The sequence below is a fragment of the Eucyclogobius newberryi genome, unplaced genomic scaffold (assembly GCF_026437365.1).
Source record: "Eucyclogobius newberryi isolate DKJ021-1_F unplaced genomic scaffold, fEucNew1.0.hap1 SCAF_11, whole genome shotgun sequence".
Lineage (NCBI taxonomy): Eukaryota > Metazoa > Chordata > Actinopteri > Gobiiformes > Gobiidae > Eucyclogobius > Eucyclogobius newberryi.
Window position 1 is genome coordinate 6855776 of NW_027315735.1, and position 23548 is coordinate 6879323.

Genomic DNA, 23548 nt, shown 5'->3' on the forward strand with positions numbered 1-23548 from the left:
TCTAATCAGCAGTTGTAGTCCTATAATATTATTGTCAAACTGTTTTATTAATTTCATTAATTTCTTGAAGTAACTACTTGACAACTAATGTATTTTAATCCAGACTGTGAATAACTTTATTTAGCACATACAGAAGGCAGCCCACCACCTCCGCCGCTCGTAAACGCGCCATCTTTTATAAACGCAGAGCACATTATGCGCTGAACGGAACCCAGGGACCCTCGCCTGAAAACCTTTAAGGCCACGGACAATTTCACAAGCGGCGTTTTATTGGTTGATTGCGCCGAAGCCGAGTCGTTATCTAAATCCTCGGACTACTTGAGGGAAGTTAGAAGTGGCTGTGGAGAGTGTGCCGCGGTGAGCCCCTTGATGGATGGCCACACAAAATGTTTGCAAAGTGGAGTTGCTCGGTATTAAGTGGACAAGTGACAGCGGCGTCTGTGAGTGAGGTATGTACCGTGTTAAACATACAAGGACAAGCATTTATTTATTTATCTACGCAGGACAATAAAAGGGTATAGTTAAAAGTTCTCAAGTGGACACGGATGGACTTTGTTATCCAAAAAAATGAGCACCTACTCTATGTGAAAATATCATGGCATGCTAGAATATGCCAGCAGTATTCAACCTTCCCTATATTAAAACAATTAATCCAAGACAATGATATTCACTCCCAGTTCAAATACAGCTAAAAACATTTGCTGTAAGGGTTGATGTTGGGTCTTATTAAATGCAAGAGGTGGACAGCTTGTGCAGGTTGACTTAAGGACGTGTGAATTAAATATTATAAGATTAAAACTTTGAAAAGTAGACATAACATCCTATGTTTCAATGTATTTTCACCACTCTTGGAAACTAGGCCATTCGCACAAAGAACAGCAGTCTGTGTGGAACTAGTCAAATAAACTTAATGATTAAGCTTTTTTACACAAAATACCAGCGAAAATATGGTTCTAGAAAAGCGATTAGCTGCTAGTGCTGTGTTCAGTTAGCTGCGTAGTGGGATAATTTAATCAGGAAAGTGGGTATGGAACATTAACTTTCATAAAACGTAGCTTTATGAATTAATCTAGCATGAATAGTGGGCTGAACAAAAGTCAACTTAAGGTATTTTTATAGCATCTTTTACCATGGTTAGATCTCAAATAAGGCAGTCTCTTTTAAGGTAAAAAGTAAGCGCGTAGTCCATTAAAACAGATGCCTAATTTATCAAGCGTTTGCTCGTGCGCTAAATAGACACGACATGCTAGAACTTGTGGTAAATCGATATTTGCATTTTCCCTGGATACTAATGAGAAGCAGCATAGATTTGGCTCCTGGGAGTGAATAAATAAGCAAAAGTTGAGGTGGGAAAATGCTAAAGTTATTTAAGGGACAGTGTCCCCTAGTGATGATTTATCATCACTAGAAAGGCAAAACCGTTGGGAGAGAGTCAAAGTTTTTTTGCAGGATAGAACCGCTGCAGTTTGTACACCAATAGTTTATACTTGATCTCTTTTTAAAATGCATTAAAAAGAGATCATTAACATAGTTTCAGTTTATATTTGCAGTTTAGCACTTAAATGATAAACTAAACCCATTTATTATAGTTTCTGTATCGTTTTGGGGGTCATTTGTGATTTTTGTTCTTTTGATAGTCCAGGATATTAGTCAAAGGAAAATTACTTTGATTATGATGTTATATTTCACCCGACGTACCTTAAAAAAAAAAAAAAAAATACTTACGGTAACATTCTCTGCTGCCTCGAGCTTAAGATACAGATTACTCTGGTGGACAATTGGATTTTTATGGTCTATTTAACCGAACAGATCATGCACCAACAAGCCCAGTCCGTCTATTGTTAGCTCTCTCCCCAATTCCATTCGGCAATTCCGCATAATTGCATTGCCGATATTGGTGCTGTGGGACTAATTAGTTGGTAAATAATTGGAAATCAAACATGAATGGCGGGTGAGCACTCTGCCTGACGGGGGAACAGCGTTGATGAGCAAACTGACCCCTGATCGTTCGCTCCAATTTGCACCGATTATGAACAAAATAGCCTTGTATTTGGAGTGACTCAGAGCTCGCCGGGACCACTCCGGACTCTATTTTGTGGATTGAGTGTAGTTAAACATGTGCTGCAATGCAAATTAATGGTCAAACTATGCCAAAATGGGGACGCAACAGATGGACGTTGGGGTTATTATTGTAAATGATTGTCTAGATTGGTCTTTGCAAAGCCTTGGGCCAAATTAGAAAGACTTTTTTTGTTGAGATCCTAGTTTAGTCCCGATTTCAACTTTTGGTATGGACATAGTTTAGATCTAGTTCTTGTATATAGTACTTTTATCTGTATCTAGTCCTGTTTAAACTGACCTAACCCTGACCTGGTCAATCTCTCCCTGCCCATGCTTCTTTTCCCTGGTTAAGACCTGTAAAGTGTACATGTGTTGACACAATACTTTTGGAGACTGTAATTACTGTATACATGTGAAGCAATAGGACTAATATTAAATGTGAATGGCTAGATCAAGGGTTCTAAACCTTTTGGATATCAAGGCCTGAATTCTTCTGCACAAAGTCATATTAGATGCCCAATTTTGTATTAAATGTAATGTATTTTACTGATTGTGCGGCACTCAAGAAGGCACTTGCGGCCCTAATTTGGGCCCCGGCCCTATGGTTAAGTATAGGTAGTCCAGATTGGTCAATCCAATTGGTCAATTGGTCAAGGCTTTTGACAAAAGCTTGAAATACCTCATGATTTTCATGTGCATTACAGTCCTGGTTTGCCCGGGTTTGGACCTGATTAAGTCCAGGTTTAGATGAAGTTTGGGGCGTGACCTAGTTTAACTCAAATCCTGGTTTGGTTTTGGACATTGTGTAGATGTTTGGTCAGGAGGTTGCTTAATCCCCATCAATCTTTCGAATGCTTGGGCAAATAGTTAAAATCCATAATTGTATTGTGCTTTTCTGTCCATGATTGACATGGTTTAGATACTGGTCCTGGTTTGTTATACCTGTTGTACCGATCTTATCGGTTTAATTTTAATGTTTGCTAGTTTAATTATGACGTTTTCTAATCCTGATGTTGACACGCTTTTAGATTTTCGTGAGATTATTAAAGTGCATTCATTTTTTTATTAAATACTCTCAGAGGTTAACAGATTATGAAACTCTAGATTTAAAAAATTGCATTAATTACAACTAGGACAATTACAAATCCCGTGGTCATGGAAAAGATATCAATGTGTTTGAAAAGGATTGGCATCAAGCAGATAAATCATCTAAGGACAACAATGGATGGAAATAAATATTTTACTATTGCAGAAGCGTATTGAAAGTATGCAGCAGCAAATGTGTGCTGTAATCCAAGCTAAAGGCGGTCCTTCCAAATATTAGACTTTTTTCTACACCGGCAGTGAAGAAAAATCCTGATATTATGCGTGTAGAGAAAGTAGGCCAGCCAGAAGAGGTATTTTTGGATATATGGTGATTTTAATGCATGCATTTAGGTCTACACAGCGGAGTAACCGATATACCAAGATAATGCAGTTACAGAGTGTCCTACTTGCATTAAGAAACAATTGTACAAATAGTTCAACATCTACATATTTTGAATTTAACTTGCACAGGAGGGATTCAAATACACCCAGAAAATAGAGTTTAATTTTCTTTAAAAAAAAATGATATTTGGCTAGTAAAAAGCACATCCTACAACCTTTCCAACATGGCAATTTATTTTACATACATTGTCTCTATTGATAGATTGCTGCACTAAATCTGTACCTTCCAATGTTATCATACACTCATATTTTACCTGTAATCTGATACGATGCACCACATTAAGTACAATGTAACGTGTAATGTTTATCTACCATTAATAACATGTCATTACATTGTACTTGGGGTTATAATTAGGAGTATTACAAGTTATGATATCACTTTTAATAATCACACCTTAAAGGCGGTATGGACGATTTTTCGGCGATTTGAGAATGCAGGCGGAAGTGCGCATGCGCACTCCCCCGTGCGGTCTGATACAACACACACGTGCGTTTGTTTAGTAGCGCAACGGAGCGCATCGCATCTCTCGTCTCCCGTAGATTTCTGTCCACTTCTGAGTCAGCTCGAACTGTCTTTCTCCGTCTTCATTTTGCCCCGTACACTGAGGGAACTATATTATGTTAGATCCATGCGCTTAGGCACGCGGAAACGTGGGGACGAACCGCACGCGGCTGCAGGTGAGCGATAGGTGCGTTTTATGATTGATACGTGGCAGGACAAATGATTTATCCACGCCACGAGGAAATATGATAAAAAAAAATTGCTGAAAAAAAACGTCCATACCACCTTTAATGAATCTGACTAAAGCATGAACAAAAACGTAATTAATAATGAACTGATAGTTTATTAAAATTGATTGAGGCTTAGTACCAATTTAATTAAGCTGTTAGGGTTAGATTATTGATTCAGTAGTTACTTTATAAATTATGTGTTCATTATGAATTAAGCATTTGCTCCTGCTTTATTGAGGCTAATTAAAAGTGTAGTTCCATTACACTGTCACCCATGCCGTTTCACAATGAGAAACGATAGCTCTTCCTTTCATCAACCATGGAGATATATACTTCGAAATACAAAACTCTTTCAAAAATCTATATCTGTCAAATATTCTTTTAAAACATGAATACCAGCACAGTCAAAGCGCTTTTCTCTAAAGTCGTTTGAAAATGCTGTGCCAAGTGCCCACGTCACAAAACCCACTCATTCTGACATGGCCCCGAGCTGCACAGGAAACACAATCACAATATGAACTCTCTATTATGAGGGACAAACAGCTCCACTCTTTCAGTGTCACAAATCTCTTGAATCTCATTGCAAACGTACCTGGATAATAATTAATTTGTCTATACATTTGTGTACAGCTCATAGAAAGTGCACACTAGGCGTTACATTTATTAGGCCCGAGCGCCACAAGCTGGCGAGAGGCCTATTAATCTCGTAAGGCCGTGCGAAGCACGGCTGCGAAAGTGCGCACGTAGTGCGCACGAAATCGAGCGCGAAGTGCTCGCCCACTTCCAAACACTCACTAACGCACTCCTTCACTCACGCACGCCCCGTGCATACTAATTAGTAGTAGGAAAATGGAACATTACCGTTGTAAACGGGCGAAGCCCGTGCAAAAGTGCGCACTAAACGAGTACTGTACATTGGGATGACGACCGCGAAGTGGTCGTCATCCCCATATAAAGCACTCATTTGCCCTAAGTAGCTCACGAATATGTTCCCCATCTCTTGCATGTTCCGTGCATATAAGCATGTAATGCAAAAATTGAACATTATTACTGTATAGAGGGCCAAAAACACAAAGTGGGCGGAGCCCACTCAAAATTAACGAAAGTACCCATCAGTGACCAGGGACCCACACCATGAGGTAGGAAAGCTTTCCGGCCAAAAACACAAAGTGGGCGGAGCCCACTCAAAATTAACGAAAGTACCCATCAGTGACCAGGGACCCACACCATGAGGTAGGAAAGCTTTCCGAAAATGTATAGTTTATGATATTTGAAAAATGGGAAACATTGTTTTCGCATCGGAATATTATTCTTTCTTTCTTTTTCTTCTTCTTCTTCTCGGGACCAACCCCCCTATTTTTCACCCAGTGAACATTGACGAAAAGTCACAAAAATTTGCACACCTCTAAAGATCGTGCCTCTCTACATTCTGGCTATTTCCCTTTTCTAAAATAAAAAAAAAATTGGCACGTCAGCGCCCCCAAATGTACCAAAAATGCATCGAGAGATAGGAAATGACCCAAAAAAAATCTGATCGTAGAATCATGAAATTTGGCGCAGAGGTAGATGGTGACAAGAGAAGTAAAAAATATTATTACGGCAACGCCGTCCGCCCAACTAAATGTCGGCCATATTGGTTCAAAAATGGCTAAGCATGACTCCGGAGTTTTTCCAAATGTCGTACTTTAACGAACTCCTCCCAGGGCGTTAGCTCTAAAAAGCTGAAATTTTGTGAAAATGGTACTGAGGAGTGGGACATCAAAAGTTATCCAAATTACATTGATACCTGTCACGGTCTCTGTGCGGCGAAGCCGCAAACTTTAGCTAGAATTTCAGAAATCTCCCAAATTTAACATTTCTGCCGTTTGCCCAGATAAAGTCCGAATTGCGTCAAATTAGAATCAGTTGTTAAACTCTTTGCCCTAAACCTACACAAAGTGAAATAAATTAATTTGGCGCCACAGCGCCCCCTACAGATTCTCAACTCAATTTTAGCATCCCCATCAAAAAAGACCCATGTCATAATTGTTATGGCTTTGCCGTAGCGATGACCAAAACCTCCCATGTTATTCCAATGGGGAAATCGCCAGAACATGTTTACACTTTATACTTTCACAAACTCCTCCCAGGGCGTTAGCCCTATTAACCTGAAATTTGGTGAGACTCATCTTCAGGGGTGGACCATCAAAAGTTATCTACATTTTTATTCAAAGAGTCACGGTCAAGAATTCAAAATAAAATTGCTTTTTGATGGTAAAACAAAGGGAAGATGTGACAGCGTCACAGATTCAGCAGTAGGCGTGATAAAAGGACCATTGGGGCGCGTTAGCGCCCCCTCCTCTTGCGGCATGGCGGCGTAGCGGCGGCGGCATGGCGAGGGCCGATCATTGCCGCTTGCGGCTTTAATTTTATTTATTTTCAATATCAATGGTTTTGTAATTCATATGACATAAAAGTTAATGCATCTCAAAGACATTACAGTTGACAATTTACTGATGTGTCAAAGAGCATCAAATCTCGTTCAGTACAACTGCATGCTTACTGTAAATTAGCATGTTGGGGCAAGCTAGCTTTTGGTTATTTCCCCCTGGCAATTCTCTCTGCTCTATTAGAAGGTAAGGGGTGCTTTTCATTATTATTCATTAATTATTCGACTAATCTCGAACATGAAATGCCAAAGCAGATGGACTCGAACGCATGTTTAAATGCCAATAACAATACATCCATCCATCCATCCATCCATCTTCTGCCGCTTTATCCGGGGCCGGGTCGCGGGGGCAGCAGTCTGAGCAGGGACTCCCAGACTTCCCTCTCCCCAGACACTTCCTCTAACTCCTCCGGGGGGATCCCGAGGCGTTCCCAGGCCAGCCGAGAGACATAGTCTCTCCAGCGTGTCCTGGGTCTTCCCCGGGGCCTCTTCCCGGTGGGACATGCCTGAAACACCTCCCGAGGGAGGCGCCCAGGAGGCATCCGGAACAGATGCCCGAGCCACCTCAGCTGGCTCCTCTCGACGTGGAGGAGCAGCGGCTCTACTCCGAGCTCCCCCCGTGTGGCCGAGCTCCTCACCTTATCTCTAAGGGAGCGCCCAGCCACACGGCGGAGGAAACTCATTTCGACCGCTTGTATCCGCGATCTTGTTCTTTCGGTCACTACCCAAAGCTCATGACCATAGGTGAGGGTAGGAACGTAGACCGACCGGTAAATAGAGAGCTTTGCCTTTCGGCTCAGCTCCCTCTTTACCACAACGGTCCGATGCAGCGACTGCATCACTGCAGCCGCTGCACCGATCCGCCTGTCGATCTCACGCTCCATCCTTCCCTCACTCGTGAACAAGACCCCGAGATACTTGAACTCCTCCACTTGGGGCAAGGACACCCCACCCACCTGGAGAGGGCAAGCCACCTTTTTCCGGTCGAGAACCATGGCCTCGGATTTGGAGGTGCTGATTCTCATCCCAGCCGCTTCACACTCGGCTGCAAACCGTCCCAGTGCATGTTGCAGGTCCGGGTTTGATGGAGCCATCAGGACAACATCGTCTGCAAACAGCAGAGATGAGATCCTGTGGTCCCCAAACCGGACCCCCTCCGACCCCTGACTGCGCCTAGAAATTCTGTCCATAAAAATTATGAACAGAACCGGTGACACAGGGCAGCCCTGGCGGAGTCCAACATGCACTGGGAACAGGTCTGACTTACTGCCGGCAATGCGAACACAGCTCCTGCTACGGTCATACAGGGACCGGACAGCCCTGAGCAAAGGGCCCCGGACCCCGTACTCCCGGAGCACCCCCCAAAGGACACCCCGAGGGACACGGTCAAAAGCCTTCTCCAGATCCACAAAGCACATGTGGACTGGTTGGGCAAACTCCCATGAACCCTCGAGCACCCGATGGAGGGTATAGAGCTGGTCCAGTGTTCCACGACCGGGACGGAAACCACTCTGCTCCTCCTGAATCCGAGGTTCGACTATCGGTCGGATTCTCCTCTCCAGTACCTTGGAATAGACCTTACCCGGGAGGCTGAGGAGTGTGATCCCTCTGTAGTTGGAACACACCCTCCGGTCCCCCTTCTTGAACAGAGGGACCACCACCCCGGTCTGCCAGTCCAGAGGCACGGTCCCCGAACGCCACGCGATGTTGCAGAGACGTGTCAACCAAGACAGTCCTACAACATCCAGATACTTTAGGTACTCAGGGCGGATCTCATCCACCCCCGGAGCCCTGCCACCGAGGAGTTTGCGGACAACCTCAGTGACTTCAGCTTGGGTGATGGATGAGCCAGCCTCCGAGTCCCCGGTCTCTACTTCCTCTTCAGAAGACGTGACTGAGGGATTAAGGAGATCCTCAAAGTATTCCTTCCACCGTCCGACGACATCCCCAGTCGAGGTCAGCAGGCCTCCACCCGCACCGTAAACGGTGTTTGTGAGACACTGCTTCCCCTTCCTGAGGCGCCGGACGGTTTGCCAGAATTTCTTTGGTGCCGACCGATAGTCCTCCTCCATGGCCTCCCCGAACTCCTCCCAGGCCCGGGTTTTTGCCTCTGCGACAGCACGAGCCGCGGCTCGCTTGGCCTGCCGATACCCGTCGATGACCTCCGGAGACCTACAAGCCAGAGTGGCCTGATAGGCCTCCTTCTTTAGTCTGACGGCATCCCTTACTTCCGGTGTCCACCACCGGGTTCGGGGGTTGCCGCCACGACAGGCACCGGAGACCTTGCGACCACAGCTCCGAGCAGCCGCATCAACAATGGAGGCGGAGAACATGGTCCACTCGGACTCAATGTCCCCAGCCTCCCCCGGGACATGGGAGAAGCTCTCCCGGAGGTGCGAGTTGAATACCCTACTGACAGAGGGCTCCACTAGACGTTCCCAACAGACCCTCACAATGCGCTTGGGTCTGCCAAGTCTGTCCGGCTTCCTCCTCCGCCAGCGGATCCAACTCACCACCAGGTGGTGATCGGTTGACAACTCTGCCCCTCTCTTCACCCGAGTGTCCAAGACACGCGGCCGGAGGTCTGATGACACGACAACTAAGTCGATCATTGACCTCCGGCCTAGGGTGTCCTGGTGCCACGTGCACTGATGGACACCCTTGTGCTTGAACATGGTGTTCGTTATGGACAATCCGTGGCTAGCACAGAAGTCCAATAACTGAACACCGCTCGGGTTCAGATCGGGGAAGCCGTTCTTCCCAATCACCCCTCTCCAGGTGTCACTGTCATTGCCCACGTGGGCGTTGAAGTCCCCCAGTAGAACAACGGAGTCCCCGGTCGGTGCACTGTCCAGTACCCCTCCCAAGGACTCCAAGAAGGCCGGGTACTCTGCACTGCTGTTCGGCCCGTAGGCCGCCACAACAGTGAGAGACCTGTCCCCCACCCGAAGGCGGAGGGACGCGACCCTCTCGTTCACCGGGGTAAACTCCAACACGTGGCGGCTGAGCTGAGGGGCTATCAGCAAGCCCACACCAGCCCGCCGCCTCTCCCCGCGGGCAACACCAGAGAAGTGGAGCGTCCAGCCCCTTTCGAGGAGATGGGTTCCAGAGCCCAAACTGTGCGTGGAGGTGAGGCCGACTATATCTAGTCGGTATCGCTCAACCTCCCGCACAAGCTCAGGCTCTTTCCCCCCCAGCGAGGTGACATTCCATGTCCCCAGAGTTAGTCTCTGTGTCTGGAGATCTGGTCGCCGAGGCCCCTGCCGTCGACTGCCGCCCAGATCTCTCTGCACCGGCCCCTTATGGATCCTCCTGCGGGTGGTGGGCCCACGGGAGGGCGGCCCCACGTCGCTCTTTCGGGCTGTGCCCGGCCGGGCCCCGTGGGGTAAGACCCGGCCACCAGGCGCTCGCCATGGAGCACCCATCCCAGGCCTGGCTCCAGGATGGGGCCCCGGTGACGCCGATCCGGGCGACGTGAACTGCCTTGATTGTGTCGTCGTCATAAGAGGCTTCTGAACCGATCTTTGTCTGACCCGTCACCTAGGACCTGTTTGCCTTGGGAGACCCTACCAGGGGCATGAAGCCCCCGACAACATAGCTCCCGGGATCATTCGGGCACTCAAACCCCTCCACCACGTTAAGGTGTCGGTTCAAGGAGGAGATACACATAATGCATAATGTGTGTCCTTTAAAAAGAAAAGAATGGACATTGATTGGAACTTGTATTGTTTTATCATCTGATAGGATATTAGTTGTCCATAGGAAACATTTCCAATCGTGTCAAAACTGTTTTCTTTTCGTCCTGTCCACGCCATATTCCATTGTGTGAGATTGACGTGGGGTTGATGATGTACGGGTCAATGTACGGGCTATATATGCACCGGTGCGTGGGCCAGCCTGGGAGCCTTGTGCAAAATGGGCTGTGCGCTTATTTATGCTGAGTCAGACACCATTAGCCGCTATCGTCAGGCTCTCGGGAGCTCACCCCGCGCTAATGTGGGGCAGGGGCCACATTACGGAAACACCTCCAGCTCAGGACTTATCTGCCAACCACTGCACCGCTGCCACTTCTCACCACGGATGGAAGGAAGGATGGAGTAGTCCTACATCAGCGGAAATCCTGAGCAGTAATGTGCACGATAAAGGGAAATGGCGTATTGAGAGTTGTGTAGTCATATACTGTATAGATTAGGAGTGTGCCATGAAACTAAATTTGTTGATACAGTATCGATAGTGTGGGCTGATGTGCTATATCGATATATCGCCATGAGTCATTTTTGGTATACTTTTCCGATTATTTTGCTTCTTGACGCAAACCATTGGATATTTTGACTATTTGGTTGATTAAAATGGGTGTATTTAATTTTGGAATTAGTTTTTATACCTATTTAGAAAGCATACTATAGAAAGAATTGGTACATTTGAATAGATCGCGTTCATGTGAAACCACAACATTCTCGAACCCCTATCGTTTCAAACTGAGCTGGGGACAGGTCAGAATGCTACGGTAGAATTTGCTGTTTCACTGTCAGATTGCAGATTTGTTGACCTGGTTTCCATATCTCTGTAATTACTGGGACTATCCACATGAATAATAAGTGAACCAAAGGTAAATAAAAAATCTTTCCATGTCATTATTCAACTCCAAAGGTGTTGTATTGTGTCAAATACAGACGCAAAGACATGAAGAAGAATTTGTATATTATAGGCTACGGCGCCGCCTGCTGCATTTTAACATCTATGGAACAATTTAACTTTGAGGCAATGCTGCCTCAAAAAAACATTAATAAGACTCAGATGTAACTTGATTTGAATCATTTATGCTTAAAATAGACATAATTCACCAGGAAATGTATTAGAAGAGGGGTAAAATGTGAGTTTCCTATTGAATCAACCAACAGTTTTTCCCCGGGGCAGACCACGCCCCCAAATATGACGCGCTGCCGACTGTATCTATGAGACTAATTTTGCAGGTTTATGGAGCAAATCCCAAATAAATAATGACGGTTCAACATTTCTGCATTTCTATTTTGGATATTGCATTCAAACGTCTTTCACAGAGTTACACAGGCTTTTGCATGATCTGAGATCATGACATTATCAAATTCTAGAACGTTAACCCAACCTATTTTAATATGACAGATTGTATTGTACAGATGTTGGCAGAAACTAGAAAATTCAACCAAAAAAACATATTTATTTATCAGAAACAAGTCGGTGTAATCCTTCTTTTGTCCAGGAGTGATACAAACTATTTTAAAAAGTAGTCATGAATGGTAAATGGTCACATTTCAAAGAACTTTACATCAATTAACCATTCATGCAGACACTTGGGGCGATGAAACGACACGAGACCAAAGAGCGTCATGTAAAGACACAACCAAACCACAAGACATGAGGAAAGAGAATAACCTCAGCCAGCCTGATAACAATGAGGAAAGTTGGGTGAAAAACCGGACCAAAAAAACAGGTTCTTTCTAAAGGTCTGAACTTCTCAGTGTATTTAGCTCGTCCCTTCAGACAGGCAATTGACCAGTTGCTTCGATGTCCATGGCAACAACAAAAATCCCAATAAACGATGGTAAATTTGGGCGTGTTCACACTTCAATATTATTGTTCTCCGCACTTCAGGACAAACTTCACACCAATCCTCAAGACGATGCTCCTCTTGTTCACATGAGTTCTGTCAAACAAAACTGAAGCGAGGGAAGAGGGCCGTGCATCCTGTAGGGGGCAGTGTATCATATTATGGCAAATTTGTGTACGAACATGATAAGATAAGATAAGAGCTAAGATAAGATAAAATAATCCTTTATTGTCCACACGTGGGGAAATTTTGGTGTTATAACGCAGTAGATACAGGGGGAAAGGACAGATGTTTAAAAAAACACTCTTAATAGAATAACTCTTATAAACAAAACAAAAAACTCTTAACAAAACTCCTCTCATATCTTAATAGGGAATGGAGGAAAATAAATAAAATAATAATAAAATAAAGTAAATAATAATAAAGTAAAAATAGCTAGCATAAGACTAAATAATACTAATACTAATGGTAAGTCAACACTCTTATTTATATCAGTTATATGCACATGACTATGGCCTTAATAGCTTGTGAGTATGACAGTAATTGCACATGAATATGACGGTATTGCACATGGTTAAGTCAGTATTGCACATGAAAATGACGGTATTGCACATGATTAAGTCAGTCAAGTATTGCACGTGTTCAGGACTCCTCGTGTTTGTTATACAGTCTGACAGCAGCAGGAAGGAAAGACCTGCGAAACCTCTCCTTCACACAGCGAGGATGGATCAGTCTCTCACTGAAGCTGCTCTCCAGAGCGGACATGAGTGTCCTGCAGGGGGTGGCACACATGGTCCAGCATAGATGTGAATTTAGCCAGGACCCTTCTGTCCCCCACCTCCTGCACCGAGTCCATGGGTTATGTTTTTGTTTTTAAACCTGTTCTTATTTGTCATCCTGAGTGTGTTGCTGAATAATTCCAATGTGTATGGACATCTAAATTTAAAGGTGCCATAACATGCTTTTTTTCACGTTTCGTAGTCTATCCTAAGTGTATAATTGATAATAATAAGGGTTGTGCAACACCCTTAACATAATAGTTAAGAAATATCACCCAGACCTTGGACCCCCTCACCGACCCGGAAATGCAAACGGCTTGGTTTGATATTCGCCCCCACCCTTGCGAAGAGCGATCTGGCTCCCCCGCCCAACCCGTGACGTAGTCTCAGAGCGCATGTGTGCCCCGCCCACCCGTGACGTAGTCTCAGCGAGAGCGTGTGTCCCCCACAGCTGTCAGCTCCGCGGTGCGCCGCGCCGCTCCGCTCCGGATGGTGACGCGTGCCTGTGGTTATGACGCGGTCTTGTAGACACCCCCCGTCAGTTTGGAGATTCGAGGAAAAGAGATAGTCTGTAATATAGCTAAACACTGCGGGAATCAATCAAAAAGCAAAATATGAAGCACAAATAGCAATGTAAGAAGGTTAAAAGCTCTGAAAAGTCGATTTTGCATGTTATGGGACCTTTAAGTTTAGAGCCATATTTTGACACAATATAAAGTATGTCGGTGTACAACTGAAGCTTTTTCTACAATATAAAGTACAACTTTAGAAATTCAGTCAATTTAAATAAGGTGGCAACTTTGCTTGGTACCCCATTTAAATGCATTTTTCTTTACTTTGTCCAATCGCTGCTGTCTACTTTCTCTCACTTGCTCTTGTCAGCCACATATTTTTGTGTTTTTATGCCATTTTCAAACCAATTTCTAGTTCCTAGTCGATTTCCCACTTTAGTATTTAGTTGGTTTATGTGCACATCAGCTACTACATCCAAAAACATTAATATTTGAAAGAACTGCTAAACTATTAAAAAAAAACTAACCCTAACCCAGACATTTGACTATCTGAGGTCAAAACTACTTTTGGATATACTTGTTATTTGCGTAGGAAATGATGAAACTTGAATAGTTAATTTCGACCATTAAAACTGTGATTTCAATTTGATCGGGATTGATTTTGCCCCCTTAATCCAAAACATTGGCAAATTGTAAATTGGTGAGTACGCTTTCAATAATTTACTGTTTGGATGAAAAGAAATATAATTGTTACAGCACTTGCTTCCAAAAGAATAGTACACACACAACAACAATTTCCATCAAACATCACAAAACGAAAACTGTGTAACAAAGGAGCAAGTCGACATCAGATACTACCGGCCTTGTCTTGTATTAAAATAATATTTACCCGTGACTTGATTGTTATAGATTGCAAAATAAATTACCAGTGTGCGCTCTGTCTTGTCAACAATTAAGTTTGAAAGACAAGCACGCAATCTGCACCAAATCAGACGGGAGCGCGGCGTACGACTCATTATTTGTTGTTCACAGTGAAATTGGGGAGATTATGGCAGGAATCAGCCGAGCATCCAGCTGTCAGCGCACTGGAGAGGTTTTATAAAAGCTGCGCCGTGGCAACAGTGGGTGGATAGTCGGTAAACGCCACAGCTGCACCGTGTAGTAAAACCGTAAGGATGTGCAGTAAAAAGAGCAACATCTCTATGATTTAATAAGAGTCATATTAAAAAACATGGCTTTTTAGACAGGAAAGGTAGGTGTTAAGATGGGGAGTGAGAGAGATGGGAGGACAGGACATGCAGTAAATTGTCAAGATTCATACTCATGACACTGGCCGGCTGCACTTGGAGCCTGGCATATGTGCTGTGACTTAACCACTCGACCGCCGGGCAGCACAACAAAAAAATTGGACTTTTAAAAGCCTTCTTAGCATGTGTTATTAGCTCACTCAGAGTTGTATTTGATTCAAGCGCATTTAAGTAACCTTGTTTTTTGAGGCTTGAATGCACAGAAAATGTCACCATGTCACTTATAACCACCCACAACTCCGAACTCATGAATAAGTGCTCAAAAAAGGTTGCAAAGTCTTTTTCAAAATCACTACTTGCTACAAGGGAAAGTGACATTGAATTTGCAGTTTTGAACAGGAACTCAAACCAGACCTGTTCAACCCTGAACACTGCAGTTTATAATAAACACAATGTAAAATCATGATCTATGTAATGGTATGTCACTAAATATGTATGCGTGCGTGCCTGCGTGAGTGCGCATTTGTGTGTTTGTGTGTGTGTGTGTGTGTGTGTGTGTGTGGAGTAAACCAATCAGGCAGAAAGGCTTTATTAAGGTACATTAAAAAAAAAAGGTCTTCATTTATTTACATAAATGTGCAAAGTATTCAATCAAAAATAGACTTATTAGAGTGTTGACAAAACAAGCAAATCCTGATATATTCATATTCTGTGAACAAAGAATATCTTATGTATAAAATATTTTGTTGTCTTAATTTAAAATTTTAATGAATTCAACTAGAACTAAATGTTCTCCAAAAGACACTCTAGTGACACACAAAGTACAACACTACAAATAATTGGGCAGCTGGATCGATGATAAACTTTATTTCAATACATTTTCAACACGTACAAGAGCTGACAAATAATCTTAAAGCCAGATCCTCATTCTTCTTTAGAGATAAAACGTGTTTTCCTCTTCACTGTAGAAAACAGTTAATCCAGGCTACATTTCTCTCAGTTATAGATTATGGTGATATTATATATAGGCATACAGTCATACAGGCAACAGTGTTAAAACCTCTGAACTCAGTTTATCATTCAGCTCTAAGGTTCAGCTCTAAGGTTTTTCACAGGAGCAGGAGACAGAACTCACCAGTCACTTATACTCTAAAGTAGGATGGGAGTCGTTGGATGTGAGCAGATAACAGCATTTTGTTTGTTTATGAGGCTCTTTACCTTTAACTTTAAGTTTACCTGATTATCTAAAATGTCTGCTGAACATCAGATCAAAGTATTTACCAATTGGATAACTTTTTTAATTCAATTATTGTATGCCTTTTAGTTATTTCTAAAGCACTGATTAAGGACTATCCGGTTCGTAACTCATATTGTATGTAAGTGTGTTTTTATGTATTTGCTAATTTCACTGATCACCCTAACCCTAACCTTAACCTTAACCCTAACCCTAACCCTAACCTTAACCTTAACCTTAACCTGGCGCGGTCTAAAACGGCGCTAAAAGGCGGTCAAATAGCGGCGCAGTTTCAGGAGCCGCGGTGCGCGGCCGGCACAAAAATAACATGGCTTTTTTGGCCGCGCGCAGCGGCACTGCAGACACTCCCATAAATAAATGATACATGAATACAAAAAAAATAGTGTGTTTCTGGTAACATTGAAAAAAAATCAATTAAAAAAAAAAATATATATATATATATATTTTAGAATCCTCGCACAGGTTTTGCAGACAGTTTTCTTTTCTCAGAAGAGAGCGCTTTGCATTGAAGTGGCGTTATTGGTATGCAGATATTGAATAAAATAGTTCTCTACATCTATACTAGTCCAACCACAGGGAAAGAGCCATTAGCAGACAACCACAGAGCAGCGGTGCCTCCGCGCCGTGCGCACGTGTTCGATGAGCTACTCGTCCCAAAAAGTTTTCCAAAGCGCCATTGTTTGTAAGTGCCTAGCTGTAATTTGGAGTCGCGTTGACCAAATGGAACACTTGCTAATAGGCATTTCCAGCAGTTTTTGGAACTTTGAAAGTGGCGAACGAACCCATGACAGGCTGCCAGTGTCGGCGTCACACTATTTTTCTTATTGTCACTACGTGATGTGAGCACTTTTCAACCGTCACGCAAAATATTTTCACCGCTAATGCCTGTCGCCACTGCACAGACACTAGACCGTACACTCCAAACTGATTCTGACTTCCATGAGTTAGGAGTGTATGATCTAGTGCCGACCCAGCTGGTCTGCACGCTTAGGTTAAATGAAACCAATCAAAAGTGCGGCAATTTTCATATCTTACAATCCCCACAGGTGATTTTTTTCCCACAGCTTTTGGATTCGTTCTCACAATTTGACATTCTCGAAACGTACGGCCAGTAAATATGCAATAAAATGTTTAAGGTCAGGTTTTCTTTATTTTGAAATCCAGCTCGATCGGGTTACCAGAAACAATTTTTTCTTCTTGGCCTAACCAAAATTCCACTCTGCTGAAGAACTTTCCATATAGATTCTAACTGTGTAGTGTGTACTTACGCTCGGCAACATTTAAACGCAGGACATGGAACTGTCTCAGCGCTCTCAAGTCAAGCGGCTTTCAAAATACCACACTTATTCCCTGGTGCGTTTAGGTGAGGAGGTCGCTCTCCGCTCCTGATTGCAGCTTGTTCTACCGCTGGTCAATCATTATTATTCTGATTATCTCTCGGTAAACCAGCCAATCATGCGTCGTACTTGCGCGCTCGCTCATTACTATGCCAAACAAGTCTGCCCCAAAGACAAGGACGTGAAAATCTCCTCTTGGAATGATGCAAATTCGCTCCCATTAGCAATAAGCTCGAGGATGCTAATCAATCACTTGCAAATCAGCAAACTGAAACCAACCTCTATTGATTGGGCGCCTGTTATATCCGAGACAATGGTGTGCGTGGATTGATGAGGATTAGTGCGCCGAACAACGGAATGATGCCTATTATTCACGCCAGTACAAGATGTGTTACAAGAAGCCTCCGAAAAATACACAAAAGAGGAATGTCAATATTGATGCCTTTTTATATGAAATATTTTGTTCTTCAGCTGCTTCCTTTACCTTTCTTTAGACATTTACTGGCAAAATAACATACAAGCTTTCACGTGGAAACAACTACAATTGCCAATCTGCACCCCCAGATGTTTTGTTATTTTATTTCACAGATTTGCATTAATATATATTTTTATGGGTATTGTAAATTCAAAGGCATTTTTTCTGAAAAGGCATTTTTCTCCCAAAATGACATAAAGATTAGTTCTTAAAGTGGAACTTGAACTGGAAAGTGGAACACACACCAAACCTTACAATCTTGAACTGAAGTAGATCCTGATGGATTGTACTGAAGGATTTTATGATATATAATTCCAAACATCATTAGTTAAAGTTTTAACACCAAAAAAATAGGTGCAATTTGAATTTATTTGTAGTAAATAAGATAAAAACACACAGCTCTGTAGTTTTACTGTACATCAACAAGAAGAAATAAACCAATATTCACTTTTCAGATTTAGATTTTCCAAATATATGTGCAATATGTGCAATTGTAGCCATTTTTACACATAAAACGTACACATATACCTTATTTTTATATAAACCATTATATAATGAAAAATGGGTTCATAAATGTTTTTCTTACATTTATATTCGTAAACAACAGAAGACGTTTCAATTTGAAATACTGACCCCAAAAACAGATTAAAGTCACAAAAACTGCACACGGGAGCAAACCTTGTTTAAAAGCACCTCCACCCTAAACCTTACACATTGTACCTTGAAAGCGTCATGATTCGCCGTGTATTCAAAAAGGACCCTGCCGTTTTACTGTCAATGTTGAGTTTAAAAGATTAACATAACGTGGAAAGTTCATGGCCTCAAACATAATTGTTAAAAACCCATTTCGTAAACTTCCACACATTTGCCAGTATGATAAGTCGAGCCATATGGTGCAGAAGCGATAAACTTTAATAGCAAGCTGGGGCTAAGAAATGCCAAGAGTGACTAAAACACTCCATGAAATCTTTACAATTGGCAACATGAAAGTAAAGAGCAGAGTGGGTTGAATGATTTCAGAAGACATTATGACAGTCAATATTTGCAACGAGCCAATGGATTGATATGGATGAAATCTAATGGAATGTGGTGATGCAACTGGTGGAATTGTATGGATTATCTGAAGAAACATCTATAGTCACGGTATTCTGTAGATTGAAAGAGTGGTACAAATTAGAATGTAAAGGGAATCATTACGGGTGAGAAGCTTTCAAATGTAACAGCCTTTTGCAAACGACTTGCCTTTGTGCGTTAGCAGACAAAACAGTTAGCAGTTGGATATTGCGGGAAGGTTGCGGTGTCCTTGGGCTTGACAATTCACTTGCGTTCACTGGTTTGTGAACGTTTGGAGGCTTGTTAATGCAAATGGGTAAATGGCCAACAACGTGAAGCGTTTAGAGTAGCAGACGGTTGTGCTTGTGACATTGTATAATTTGTATCATTTGAAGTTAGAATTTGAAACGAAGTGCGGTGGCCGATACTACTAGTTACTTTAGACTTAATACTAATCAGAAATTCACTTAATTAACTCACACAAAATAGTAGGGATATCGACAAATTAGCACCAATATTGGTATCTGGCAGTATTTGGCACCGATTGTCGTTCCCAAATTGTCCCCAGTGCATCAGATTTGTCTTTTTGTACAGACTAAAGAATGCTAAATGAAAATAGACCAGCAATTATGCTTAAAAATGTGCACAATATTTACAATACCCAAAGAAACACATTTTGTTATTAATTTTACTGACATGAAAATTATATTTATATTTGCGGGCTTTGATATAGATTTGGCCAAATATTTAATATTGATATTAACTAAAATCCATGTGTGACCATCCCTAATAAGTAGCTAAAACTATTTTAAATGAGATCAATATTTATGCCACTTTTTGTTTTCAAAAGAGATAAATGAACCAGGTACAAAACATCTATGGGCAGTTTACATGGTCACATTGTCACATTCACCCAACCTAAACCAGGTAATGCAAAAAAATTACTTGCATTTTTACATGATTTGGGGCATTGTGACATTCTCCTGCTACCATAATCTGTGAACAGATTGAGGGCCCGAGGAGAAATTAGGATTATTTGTCTCATTGTTTAAATTTAGCACAGCCCATGACACACCAAATGAGCCAGGCATGGTCGTGCAGTCTCTGCAACCGCTCGCTGAGTACATTTGTGTGGAGACGTGCATTCAATTTTCACCCGGCCTCATCTTCGCTGGCTTCTGTGATCTATATGAGAGCAGTACACAGGCAGAAGAACAGCACACATAAATGGATTTCAGAGTGGCTGTTTCTTAATGGAAATTTATGCAGAGGATGCAGGTAGAGATGCGCTAGCCCTGCACGTCTGGAGAATGTAAATTGTATATGCATAATGGCAAGGTTTTCTATTTTGCATAAAGGAAAAAAATAAGAAACCCCAATTTAATATTATTTATTAGAAAGAAGTTATCAAGAAATGCTCCCTGGCCGAGTCAGTCTACTTCCATTACACGTACACATTGCCTTAGCAACTATCTTACATTTTATACCCAAATGTTGCTGTCGAATAAATCATGAACGTAATAAATCTACAATGTTCAGGTGTGAGTGTTGGGAATTATTTTTGCTTGTGTGATATGATATTGTGAAATATGGATTTACTCTTCAACTGTAAAGAAAATCATACATTGCCATGCTACATATTATAAACAGCAATAAATGCTTCGTACACAGCAACCTTTCTGCCATCATTGAACCAGTTGTGATGTAACATACAACATTATCTCAATGTATCTATATATTTATGTGTATTTCTGATTCACTGCATGTCAGGTAATATTGGAATTTGATAAAATAGCTTTAATGCAGAAAAAGTCTTTTTAAAAGGTACTGTTTCACGCATGCATTTCATTTATTTATCACCTCTAACATAACTGTTCCCATAATATGCCCTCTAATAAATGTGTCTCTTGTTTGTGTCTGTTGCAGAACCGTGACAGAATGGTCGACTGCTTTAGCAAAGTCATGCTGCACACGGTCGTCTCATGCTGGCAACCATTCCTGGGACTGGCCCTGGTGGCTGTGTTCGTGGGCTCTGCGCTGGGATGTCCCTCTCGCTGCGAGTGCTCGGCCCAAACCAAGGCGGTCGTCTGTCACCGCAAGAGGATGCCCACCATACCTGACGGCATCCCCACAGAGACAAGGATCCTGGACCTCAGCAAGAACAAGCTGACCATGATCAACCCGGATGACTTCATGAACTTTCCCGGGCTGGAGGAGTTGGACCTTAGTGGGAATATCATCAGTTACGTGGAACCGGGAGCCTTCAATGCGTTGTATAACATGCACTCGCTCAGTCTGAAGAGCAATCGAATTAAGCTCATTCCTTTGGGCGTCTTTACAGCCCTGACCAATTTGACCCGGTTGGATATAAGTGATAACAAAATTGTCATACTTTTGGATTACATGTTCCAGGACTTGCACAATCTAAAGTTTCTGGAAGTTGGGGACAATGATCTGGTCTACGTTTCACACCGTTCGTTTAGTGGCCTCATGAGCCTGGAGATTCTTACGTTGGAGCGGTGCAATTTGACCATTGTACCAACTGAAGCGCTTTCCCATCTGCACAACCTGGTCAGCCTTCATCTTCGATACCTCAGCATCAGCACTTTGCATCCCTACTCCTTCAAGAAACTATTCCGGCTGCGGCATTTGGAGATCGACCACTGGCCTTCCCTGGATCACGTTCCTGCCAATACATTGCACGGTCTCAACCTTACCACGCTGTTTATTACCAACACAAACCTGTCTTCTTTTCCTTACCAAGCTTTGAAACATCTTCCATTTCTAACCCATCTCAACCTATCTTACAACCGTATCCAGCACATTGAAGGTGTAATGCTGTCAGAGTTGGTTCGCCTACGGGAGTTACACCTTGTCAGGGCACAGCTTACCGCCATAGAACCCTATGCGTTTCAAGGACTACGACAGCTCAAAGTCCTCAATGTTTCTCACAACCATCTAGACACGTTGGAAAATGGAGTTTTCCAATCCCCAGAGACCCTTGAAGTTCTTTTGATCGATAACAATCCCTTGGTGTGCGATTGCCGTCTCATGTGGATATTGCAGAAAAGACATACCATTTTCTTCGGAGACTCACAGCCGGAATGCAGCACACCTGAGGGAATCCGGGGCAGGCCTTTTAAGGAATTTAAGGAAACGCTATTGTCTTATTACGTGACGTGCACCAAGCCAAAAATTCGCGAGAATAAAACGCAAACGGTAACGGTGGATGAGGGCCAACAAGCCATCCTACGCTGCAGTGCTGAAGGGACACCACGACCTGTAGTCTCTTGGCTGTCCCCGAGGGGGCGAGTCTTAACAAGTAGGAATCACGGAAGGGTTATGGTCCACAATAATGGCACCCTAGAGATCAAATCAGCGGAGATACAAGATAGTGGTGTGTACCTTTGCCTCGCATCCAATACTGCAGGGAACGATACCCTCATGACCTCCTTAGCTGTGAAGAGCCTTGGTTCCTTGTATGCAAACAGGACCCTATACTACACGGACCCTAGCAACTCCACCGTTAACGGAACCAGCAACATCACCCTGGGTTTGGACCTAAAGACAATTTTGGTGTCGACAGCCATGGGGTGTTTTACATTCCTGGGTGTGGTTTTGTTTTGTTTCCTTCTCCTTTTCGTGTGGAGCAGAGGGAAGGGAAAGCATAAAAATAACATTGACGTTGAATATGTGCCCCGCTCAAAGTCGAACGGCACCAACGTGGACTCGGCAGAAGGACAAGCAGCCGGACGCCGCTTCAACATGAAAATGATGTGACTTTCTTTTATAGCTCCGTGGATTTTAACTAAGCCCAAAGTGCAGTACAATGTATTTTTTGTTCAAATCGGATTACTGAACTTGAGAATGGGGTAGAGTTTAAGGAGGACTTCTAAGCGAAGACGTTATCTTAAATCAATGGAAATGAACAAAACTTTTCCCAAATGTGGAGATATAAAAAAAAAAATGCCAGGTGGACATCCTTTGACATAACTGCCAGTAATGTCAAATTTTCAACCGATGAGCAACGATGGAACTTTTGTCACAAAGGACCTAACGTGAATTTGTGTCAGTTATGAGATTTGAAATTGATATATAAAAAATTTATATACCCAAAAAAGAACATTTTTGGGGGTGGGATCTATGGACTCAACCATGTACAGGAAACATTTGTATCTAACTATTAACCTACTTTGTTTAGTCTTGCGCCATGCTTATTCACCCAATCAACACAGCAGGCCATAAATCCCTATGTTTAATACTTTGCATATGTGTACCTAATGCTTTATTATGTACATGTATGTGTAACATACAACAAAACATTCATAGCAATATTATGGGATGCATTAGCCAAAATTGGTATAAAACAGTGAGCATTGCTGACTTTTCCAAGGATGTAGGAAGGGTTTCTATGAATGATTCTCTGTCCCTATCTCCCAATTGACCTATAGATATGAATAAATATATATTATTTATCAATGAAAATATACAAATTTATATGTAAACGAGTTGAGAATTATTTTAAAATCTTGCCAACACTGTTCAGGATTCACATTACTTTTGGATCTATATAACAGTGACCCATTACTGGTCA

At 42.6% G+C, this 23548-nt stretch overlaps 1 protein-coding gene across 2 annotated transcripts in view; it reads left to right on the forward strand.

The window, feature by feature from the left end:
• Positions 1 to 22762, forward strand: part of lingo2 (leucine rich repeat and Ig domain containing 2) — a 438908-nt gene extending 416146 nt beyond the window's left edge. For both annotated transcript variants that reach the window (XM_072435292.1, XM_072435300.1), the window contains one exon: positions 20881 to 22762. In XM_072435292.1, coding sequence (XP_072291393.1) covers positions 20893 to 22734 — 1842 coding nt within the window. In that variant the 5' untranslated portion in view covers positions 20881 to 20892 and the 3' untranslated portion in view covers positions 22735 to 22762. The remainder of the gene's footprint in view (positions 1 to 20880) is intronic.
• The last annotated feature ends 786 nt before the right edge of the window (positions 22763 to 23548 follow it).